This window comes from Podarcis tiliguerta, assembly GCF_965153285.1.
Source record: "Podarcis tiliguerta genome assembly, chromosome: 18".
Classification (NCBI taxonomy): domain Eukaryota; kingdom Metazoa; phylum Chordata; class Lepidosauria; order Squamata; family Lacertidae; genus Podarcis; species Podarcis tiliguerta.
This window is the reverse complement of record NC_139551.1, coordinates 12,383,448-12,393,588: the sequence shown is the minus strand read 5'-3', so window position 1 is coordinate 12,393,588 and position 10,141 is coordinate 12,383,448. Positions and strand designations below refer to the sequence as shown.

General features: G+C 52.0%; 1 protein-coding gene across 3 annotated transcripts; it reads left to right on the top strand.

Moving 5' to 3' along the window:
• The first annotated feature begins 821 nt into the window (after nucleotides 1-821).
• SLC39A3 (solute carrier family 39 member 3) lies at nucleotides 822-9,215 on the top strand. Of its 3 annotated transcripts, XM_083422056.1 has the most exons (4): nucleotides 843-893; nucleotides 4,588-4,648; nucleotides 5,101-5,396; nucleotides 6,241-9,215. In XM_083422056.1, exons 3-4 carry the CDS (start codon nucleotides 5,190-5,192, stop codon nucleotides 6,988-6,990), a joined length of 957 nt encoding a protein of 318 aa, XP_083278182.1. In that variant the 5' UTR covers nucleotides 843-893; nucleotides 4,588-4,648; nucleotides 5,101-5,189; the 3' UTR covers nucleotides 6,991-9,215. The 3 variants fall into 3 exon arrangements, with proteins under 3 accessions (XP_083278181.1, XP_083278182.1, XP_083278180.1); XM_083422055.1 differs by lacking the exon at nucleotides 4,588-4,648 and having other exon boundaries at nucleotides 822-893; XM_083422054.1 differs by lacking the exons at nucleotides 843-893; nucleotides 4,588-4,648 and having other exon boundaries at nucleotides 4,663-5,396.
• The last annotated feature ends 926 nt before the right edge of the window (nucleotides 9,216-10,141 follow it).

Genomic DNA, 10,141 nt, shown 5'->3' with positions numbered 1-10,141 from the left:
CCCTGCCCCCCTAACACAGGGTGCTGTTTGGGACAGAGTGAGGCCCTTGAGCCATCCAGCTCGGTGTCGTCTGCACTGGCTGGCAGCAGCAGTGGCTCTCCAGGGCGTCAGGCAAAGGGGATTTGCAGCCCTGCCGGGAGACGCTGCCTGAGATTGAACCTGGAACCTTCTGGATGCCAATAATATATTTTTTAATAATATATTTAATTTGTATCCCGCTCTCCCCAGCCAAAGCCAGGCTCAGAGCGGCTAACATCATATAAATAAGGCAATATGCATAATGCAATATACAATATGCAAATAAAATAACATTCAACATTCATTAAAACAATATAGAATATTATTAAATATCAGCATTTCAGAATTAAACAGAAATCCACTCAACAGTTACAATATTATTTCTAAACTCCAATCCTATATAGTTCTCGTGAGTTGACCGTAAAACCCTCTTCGCTGTATTCCTTTAATGGGCAGACCAGTTTCCTGAGCCCGAGGTCTCTCGGCCGCCGCTTCAGCCAATCAGCGTTAGCGAACAGGGCTGCTCAGCCCGCGGACGGGTTTCGCCCAGCACACGCAAACGTCGCCGGAACCAGGCATGTCGCGGCCGCTGTTCCGCGCCGGCCGCCGTTCGGCAGGCACAGCCACTTCCCTGAAGGTTGGAGGACACCCTTACTTGCTGCACAGCAGAAAGGCGACTGTGGGGGGCGGGGCGAGAGGGAGGGAAAGGCCCGCCTAAGGGGCGGGGTCCACAGCGGACGGGCGGGCTGCTCAGCCAACGGGCGCCGCCATGACGTCAGTGGCAGCCAATAGGCGTCGCTTCGCCGCGGTTGCCAAGGCAGGCGAGCGAGGTGGGAAAGGGGCGGAAGGAGGAAGGACGGGCAGCGGCCGCGCAGGTGAGGAGGGGGCGGGGAGGAAGAGGAGAGGGGGCTCCCGCACCCCCCGGGGCCCGGCGCCCAGGACTGCCGGAGGGGCGGGGCCTGGGCGCCAGGGGCGAGGCTCCTCCCCGTCGGCGCCTCCATGAGGACTAGCCGCTTGGGTCTGCAAATGGCTTTGCCCCACTGCGGCCAGGGATGCGCCGTCGGGTGTGGGACATGAGAGGAGGAGGAGGAGGAAGAAGAAGAACAGCAGTGATAATCGTCATAATAGCAGGCTATTGCATAGGGTTGTGCAATCGAAGGGGCCGCCAGGGGCCATCTAGTCCAGCCCCCACTTGGGCACAAAGCAGTCGCAGGGCTGCAGGACTGCCAGCAGACGGACCTCTGCTGAACAGCCTCCAACAAAGGAGAGGGAGAGAGAGAGAGAGAGAGCTTGCCAGCTTGTGTGGTTTGGAGGGGTCAGAACTTCATCATCATCATCATCATCTTTGAACTGTCTTCAAGGACATGAAGAGCAGGTTGTGGTACTCTATCCGGGGCATAACTTAATAATAATAACAACAACAACGACGACAACAATAATAATAACAATAATAATAATAATGGCACCCAGTCTGACCCCTGCAACACAGGGATCCCCAACATGTGGCCATCCCAACTCTGCTTAAAAACTGCCAGTGAATTGTAGGATCCTAGATTTGGACTGTTAACGGAGAAATCTGAGGGCTCCCTTGGACAAAAAAACAAGGACACCAGCCAGGAATAGCAGAGCAAAACAGCAGCCAGGAGGCTTGGTCTTTATTGAAGACTGTCGCAACAGGACTCCCACCTGCCACCAGGTGGAACAAGATGGAAGCCCCAAACAAAAGAGCACCCAAACTTTTATTAGCTGCTAAACCCCATGTTACAGCCCCCCCAAACTACATCATGGTGGCATCATGAAAGGGGAGGTCTGGTGGCAGTAATCTGAGCATCCTGGACCCTGCCCCATGGTTCCCCTTGCCCTCCACCAAACACCCATCAAGTGAAACAAAAGAGATATTTACATTTCCCAGCCAAGTTAATCACACCCTTTTGTCTTCATCTGGGTTTGGTATTTCTGGAATGGCTACCTGTCTGGCACTCAGGTATCAGGATGCCAGGAATAATCACTCAGGCAGAGGGGCTGCTGAGGAGCTGAGCTCACATGTCTGTATGAATTTCTAAAGTTTTCCCAGTGAGCCAGTACATAGATACATTTATCAGTGAATTGTTACATTTGGTATCACGCAGCAAAGGCCTTTGAATAGATAGGAAGAAACTGTGATAAAGTGTTTTGTGGGGACAAGTCACAAAAGTCACAAAAGTGATGGTGCTGATTTTGGTAGTGGGCTGCATGTGTGTGATATCTGCTGGAGGGGCAACCCTCCCCCCAACCTACACATAAATTCCTGCAACAGGCTCCCCCAAGGGTCATCCTGTGCAACCTCCTCTGCAATGCAGGCATCACATGGCTGAAGTATTCCCAACAGAAGTCCATCCAAATTCTGTTAAAAAACCTCCAATGAATCATAGAATTGTAGGGTTGGGAGGGTCAGCCAGAGGGCATCCAAGTCCAGCTGCCTGCAAGGCAGGGATCACAGACCAAGCATCCCTGACGGGGCTGCCCAAACTGTTTAAATTTAGACTGGTCTCAACTAGGGCCAGGGCCTTTTCAGTACTGGCCCCGATCTGGTGGAACGCTCTGCCTCATGAGACCAGGGCCCTGCAGGGCCTGCAAGACAAAGCTGTTCCACCTGGTCTTTGGTTTGGACTCAGTCTGACCCTTATGTTTCCCTCCCCTTATGGTTTTAATCTATGAGCTACTTTTAAAATGAGGCTACATTTCAAATTGCATTTTAACCTGTATTTTAAATTAGTTTTTTTTCCCTTTTATATTTTTACTGTAATTTTACTAGTGTTAGCCGCCCTGAGCCCGGCTCCGGCTGGGGTGGCCAGGGTATAAATAAAATTTATTATGATCATCATCATCATTATTATTATTATTCAAGACCTCCAAGGAAGGAGAAACCCAGGAATAACAATGGAATAATGGAATGCATTTGTGAGCATAGATCCGCTCCATGCCTTCAAAGCATGAAATCCCCCTTGCCAAAGATTCTTGGGAGCTGTAGTTTCTCTTCGCAGAGCTGCATTTCCTAGCACCCTTAACAAACTAACTACAATTCCCAGGATACTTCTGCAAGGGGGAAGCCATGTAAATGTGCTTTAAAGTATGTGACTCTGCTCTTAAGTCTTCTTAGAGCGCCAAGTGATTCTCTGCTTTTCTAAATATTAGTATTATTGGTGCTCTCTTGAATTACACCCTGGATAGAGTATCGCAATCTACTCTTTGCGGGGTTGGCCTTGAAGATGCAATATTAATAATAATAATAATAATAATAATAATAATAATAATAATTTCAATTTATATACTGCCCTTTATCAGAAGATCCCAGGTGGTGTTCCACATTAAAAACACATTACAGAACATCAAGGATAAAAACATAATAATAAGAATACTGACAGGAAGCCTATTAAGGAAACAGTCATCATAATAACTAGTTATTACTGATACATTCTTTTTATGAAATTGCTTATTTATTTAGTCAAATTTATACACATCTTGATAGTTAAAAACAAACAAACCTCAAAGCAGTTTAGAAAATAATAACGCCGTAAAATCAAGAAAAATACGCAAGCTTTAAATGAAACAAAACTTTGTTTCAAGTACTAAAACAGATTCAAATCCCCGCCCCCCCCTTTCCAAGCATCCGAACAGGCTGGACTAAATGGGACGATGCCTGCCTGATATCAAGAGGCAGGGAGTTCTAAAGTCTAGGTGCTGCCATACTAACTGATCTTACTGTTCTTACTGTTGCAACTGGCGCATTGAGCTGAATTGAACCTGGGCAAATATTTCACTGCCGGTGCGTTTTCCCTGTGTCTTGAGGGCAGCATGCCCCAAAAGTCTGCTTTAATGTATTTTACATAAACAAGAGTTTAGTAGTAGTACGGGGGTTGTTTTTCTTCTTATTTTTATTGTCTTTTGTGTTTCTTATACTGAAATGTGATGTTGTGAACTGGATCTAGGGAGGTGTACAAATTTTAATAATAATAATAATCATCATCATCATCATCCAGTGGTACCTTGGTTTTCAAACATCTCCGTTGACGAACATTTCGGTTTTTGAATGCTGTAAACCCGGAAGTACAGTCATACCTCAGGTTACGAACACGGCAGGTTGTGCATTTTTGGTTGCGGACTGCGCCGAACCTGGAAGTACCGGAACGGGTTACTTTCAGGTTCGGCGCTTGCGTGTGCGTGGAAACACAAAATGACGTCACATGCATGTGCAGAAGCGCCGAATCGCGTCATGCGTGTGCACAGATGTAGCACTTCACGCTGCGGGTTGCGAACGTGCCTCCCACATGGATCACATTCGCAACCCAAGGTATAACTGTAAATGCTTCAGTTTTCGAACACACCTTGGAAGTTGAACATGCCAAGCAGCTTCCACTGAGTGCAAGATCCTGAGGCCTAGCTGTTGGCTATTGAGTTTTCGGTTTTCAAACATTTCAGAACTCGGAATGGTCTTCCGGAACAACATACGTTCAAAAACTGAGGTACTGCTGTAATAGTCATGAGTAATCATTTGTCTATTTATAGAAAGGATCTGTTTTGTTGCTGCAGGAAAACCTGCATCCTGGTTCCTTCTCTCCAGAAAAAGGAGTTTCTCAGAGCTGCTAACAAGGTATAAACCACAGTGAAAATTAAACCGCAGAATTATCCCTCTCCAAAAAGGGAAACACACAAGCGGGATTCAAACGCAAGAGCACCTCTCCCCTCCTGCAGTTTCCAGGAACTCTGATTCAGAAGCATTGGTGCCTCTGACTGTGGGTGCAGGCCATAAACATCCTGGCTAGGAGCCCTCCAGAGCCCTCTCCTCCTCCGTTTCATATTATTATTATTATTATTATTATTATTATTATTATTATTATTACTATTTTATGCCACCCATCTGACTGTGTTGCCCCAGCAACAGAATAGTAAAATTTGAAACCCTCCAGCATTAACAAAGGAATGTGTCCCGTTTTCTTTTAAAGCCATCCAGGATGGTGGCCTTTCTCCTGTGGCAGTCAGTTCCACAGTCTCACTGCCAAGTTGTTTCAATCCCATCTGTTTTTCTCTCATCCCCCCTTGCAGAGCTCCATGGGTTTGGTGGCCGCCCCCTACGCCTGCCGCCCGGAGCCCCTGGCACCCTCCTAACAGATGCCCCCGGGCACCACGCCACCATGAATCTCCTGGTGACCAAGGTGCTGTCCCTGGTGGGGGTCTTTGTGCTGATGCTGGGGGGGTCCTTGCTGCCTGTCCGCTTCATTGCCACCGACGGTGAGAAGGCAGAGCGCTCCCAGCGCATCATCTCCGTCTGCAACTCCTTCGGAGGCGGCGTCTTCCTGGGCACCTGCTTCAACGCCCTGCTGCCGGCTGTGCGAGAAAAGGTGGGGCGCAAATCGGGGGGGGGGGGCGATGCCATGTGGAAAGGACCTTGAGGGCCACGTTGAGCCTCCCGGGGCCTGAGGTTTCCCCATCCCGGATCTGTATGGCCATGCAATGGAGCCCCCCTATTCAGAGGCACTCTACCTTTGAATAAATAACTTTACTCAATCTGGGCTTCCCTCCCTGTCCGTTTGTGGAGGGCAGGATCAACACAACCTGTATGTGAGGGGGGTTCCCAAGGGGCGCCTTCTGGGGGCCATGGAGTGGGCAGGGCTTGGCCAATCTTCTTTTAAAGCCATCGCATTTGGTGGCCATTTGTGCTGCTGCCACCAAGGCGGCCCTGAGACCCTCCTCCCCTCTCCTGGCTGGGAAAGAAGGCGCCAGTCCCCGCTGAGGATGCCAAGGGGTGATCCTGGGGGTTTGTTCCTATGACGGTTCCCACCCTGTTAGCGGGTCTGAGAAACTCCTCCTGGGAGACCAGGATGTGAGTTTCCCTGCAGCCAAGAGACACTGGACCTTTCCTTATTGCTTGGCTGTGGTGGGCAAAGGAGAGGGAGGGGCTTTCCTTTGCAGGCTCCCCAGACGCTCGTGGGTGACCCCCAGGTCTCAGGTGCCATTGGCCTGATCCAGCCAAGCTGATCTCCACTGAGCTGGGCAGAGGGGATATTTGGAGAGACAGCAGACAATTGGCTCAGTCTGCAGACCATAAGACTCTTAATCTCAGGGTTGTGGGTTTGAGTCCCATGTTGGGCAAAAGATCCTTGCCTTGCAGGGGGTTGGGCTGGATGACCCTCAGGTTTCCCAGGGAGTTCCGCTGCTTCACAGCCTCTTCTCTCCCCTCCGCAGCTGGCGGAGGTGCTCAAGGTGGGCAACGTGGTGACCGACTACCCTCTGGCTGAGACCATCATGCTGCTGGGCTTCTTCATGACGGTCTTTGTGGAGCAGCTGGTGCTGACGGTGCGCAAAGAGCAGCCGTCCTTCATTGACCTGGAGACCTTCAATGCCGGCTCGGACGCGGGCAGCGACTCTGAGTTCGAGAGCCCCTTCCTGGAGCCGCCCTCCAAGCGCCACCACTACCACCAGGGCAGCTCAACCAGCCACAGCTCCAGCCAGTGCGGCCTCAACGTCCACGAACTCTCGCGCTCAACTCCGCTGCGCCTCTTCAGCCTGGTCTTTGCCCTCTCAGCCCACTCCATCTTCGAGGGGCTGGCGCTGGGCCTGCAGGAGGAGGGGCACAAGGTCATGAATCTCTTCCTGGGCGTGGCCATCCACGAAACGCTGGTGGCTGTGGCGCTGGGCATCACCATGACCAAGACGGGCCTCACCCTGCGCGAGGCGGCCAAGCTGGCGGGCGCCGTCAGCCTCATGATCCCGCTGGGCATCGTCATCGGGATGGGCATCGAGAGCCGCCACAGTGTGGCCTCCAGCGTGGCCTCGGTGCTCCTGCAGGGCATTGCCAGCGGCACCTTTGTCTTTGTCACCTTCTTTGAGATCCTGGCCAAGGAGCTGGAGGACAAGAGCAGCCGCCTCCTCAAGGTGCTCTTCCTCGTCCTGGGCTACGCCGTCATGGCCACCCTTGTCTTCTTCAAGTGGTGACGCCGTGGCCTCCAGGCGGGGAAGCTCTTTCCCACCGCTGCCACCCTCAGCCACGCCCCAATCCACGCCAAAGAGTTCGGAGGGCCGCGCACAGATTGCACGGCGTGATGTGGCACCGGCTCCGTGGCCTCGAGGCTGCGTGGAGGAACGAGACGCTTCCCGCTGCCCCCTTAGACACACACACTCCGGAGCAGGGGGACCAAGATGGGACATGGCACTGCCTTGCTCAGCTCCCCTCGCTCTCAGGGAGCTTGGCACTCATGCCTTTCTCCTCCCTAGATCCTGGGCAACCCCTCTCCTGCAAGGCATGAACCAGTCAGGAGCAAGGTGGCAAGGGCCATGGAAGGTGGCAGAGCCTGATCAGTTCCCGCTCCTTTTTCTGCCCTCCTGGCAAAGCTCTTGGCAGCCAGCTAATCTGTGGCGCCTCTTCAGGGTCAAGGGCGCAGAAAGGGTGTCCTTTCCCCCTCTGGCTCCCCCCTTCTTTTCCTGGAGGTGAGGATTGTGGCGGCAAGAGGGGAGACCTGGCTGCACAGAGTTTCCCTCCAGGCCTGTGCAGTTTCCCCACAGATTTTGCTCTTGTGGACGCAAAATCCCGCTGGGACGGTCGTTGGGTTTCTTAGGGGCGCAGGGAGGAGATCCCCTTGTGGGCTTTTGCCAACGGTTGGCTGGTGGTCTGGCCCAGCCAAAGCTCACTGGCTGCCAGGAAGCCAACATTCGCAGTCTCTCTCCCTGCAAAAGGTTCACCTTCCCCTCTCTCCAAAAGGCTCCTTTTCTCTTTCTCTTTTGCTTTGAGCAGATTTGCCAGAGAGCCCAAATCCACAGTCTCTGTCTCTCCTTTTTCATTTTCCTTTGATTCCCACCTTGCCAAAGCCAGCCCCCCTTTGAGCAGCCTCCTGCTTTCTCCTTCTGGCTTCTTCTCCTCTCCCTCTTTGCACCTGAGGGCGCAGGTGACACCTCAGCCTCTCCTTCCTTCTTCCCAGTCAGGGGACCTGCTGCTCCCTGGGCCTCATGCACTTTCCTAATCTCTCCGGCAGCCGGGGATTTGCAGCACAGACAGAAATCTCCTCCTGGCCCCCAAATTCTCTGCCTCCTTGTATTTCTAACGCTTTCCTGGAAGGGGAAGGGGTGGTGGAGCAGGGCTGTACCCCAAAAAGGTGGAAAGCCGGTTTGCTGGGACCCTTGTGGGCTGCAAGGAGGAAAGTTGCCATTGCTGTTCCTTTCATTTATTTGTTCATCTGGGGTCTGAAGCCAGAGAGAGAGAGAGAGAGAGAGAGAGAGAGAGAGAGAGAGAGAGAGAGGAAGAGGAGGCCTCTCGGCTGCTGAGTCCAGAGGCTTGGATGGGCTAATGGGCACAAAGAGGAGGTGACATGCAGACTCTTTCCTGCACCACTTTCAGGGTGGAAGGACATGAGGGGGGCGAGGGGGGGGTCCCAGTCTTCCTGCCACTGCTTCCCACCCCCAGCTCTGGCACCAGAGTTTTGGCTTTGATTCATGCTGGGAGAGAGACTCGAACACGAGGCTCAGAAGTAGCAGCTGGCATGTGCCGAGGCCTCCCTCTTCTCCTGTGCCCACCCTTCAGTTTCTGCAGTGGGAAAGGGAGCTGTCCTCAGCTGCCAGCCCCCTTCTTGCTGACCCAAAAGGATCCGGCAGAGCTGTCTTGTCAAAACAACATTGCGCTGGGGCTTTTGGCCACCTGACGAAAGAGGCTGGTGTGACCCGGAAGCTTGCACTGTCCTTTGGCCCCACCATCTCTGGCGGATCTCTCTCTTTTTCTTAGGGGTCTGGGATTAGGGTTCCATCGCCCCCCAACCAAGTCTGCAGGTATCCTGTGTTGACTTAGCTTGGCTGTGCACCTTCTGCAGAGGATCTGCTGCCCCGGCCCACGTTTTGCAGGGGATCCAAGTGCCTCCCTGGCTTTCCTTGGGTGTGGTGAGAGAGGGAGCCTTGGACTCTGGGGCTTCAATGCTGGGAAAAGTTACCTGCTGGTGAGCAGAACACGTTGACGCTGCTTTTCCATTTAAAGCCACATCCTTTCCCCCCACCAGGACTTTGAATTTAGCACAGAGGAAATTGTGCACATGTGATATTTTTGCATTCTGCTCTGGGGACAGGGTTTTTATTTTATTTTAATAATTCAGTGTAATCTCCACAGTGCTAAAAAATGATAATAACAGTCACCGGCCTTTTATTCAGCCGCTCTTTAAATAAAACACCTTTCAAATTTCGCCACTTTTCTCTGGCTCTGTTTATTGGGGGGAGGGGAGCTGTACTCTGTTCCAGGCCAATTTTTGCAAGTATAAAACTCCCAAACCAAAATTCCTCTGGAGATGTTTGGGTTCCTCTTTGCAGCGCGATTTCCTGCAAGATGTTGTTGGGGCAGGAATAAGTGCACCAGCGGTGGATTTACACTGGACTGTCCAGACTCCAACCTGCTTTATTCGTTTTTCTGCAATGCTCCCCCCAAACATGACCCCATTATTACATGGGCTTAAATGGTCCAGTTCTGCAGCAAAAAAGTGGGGTCAGAAAAATAAACGGGAGCATTTGCGGCCTGGCTGAAAAGCTACCGGGTTTCACCTGGAAGTTACCAAGCTCCCCAACAAGTTTGCATGTGCAAAGAGATTTCAAAAAGTGTTAAATTTATACCACAAAATGCATAAAAAGTGGGGGTTGTTTAGAGGCACCACAACACCATCCTGAGCACAATAGAAAGCGAAATTTGTCCTAAACTTATGGGGTCCTGCAGTTTTTGTGGGGGTTTGTGAATTCTGAGCCGCCCCCTGTGGAAGTGACTGTCGGACAGAGCTGCACCCCTTCCTTTTTTCTTGAGGGGGGCTCTGGAGTCTCATCCGGCTCCCCTAAGGACTCGGGAATCCAGAGGGACTGCCTTTGGGCCTGAAGGCTCCATAAGAGCATAGGAAGAGCCTCTGTCCAATCTTCGTTCATCTGCTGGAGCCGGTTCCCACCAGGGACACTTTCTCTGAAGTAAACCTTCATCCCGATAACCTTTTTGGTGGAACTGCGAACAACAACCCTGCGAGGCGGCAGGAAGCAGGGGCACCCAGAGATTGCAGGGCCCACCCCCATCTCCCTCCATCCCCAGCAGACGGCACAGTCAGGGCCAATGGAGGCAGCGCAGCCCGACAGCTGG

Excerpts from the sequence above, each read along its gene's own strand:
- SLC39A3 (XM_083422054.1), top strand. The coding sequence starts at position 5,010 with ATGGTGGCCTTTCTCCTGTGGCAGTCAGTTCCACAGTCTCACTGCCAA. Across the intron at positions 5,397-6,240 it reads TGCCGGCTGTGCGAGAAAAG|CTGGCGGAGGTGCTCAAGGT; the intron begins GTGGGGCGCAAA and ends TCCCCTCCGCAG.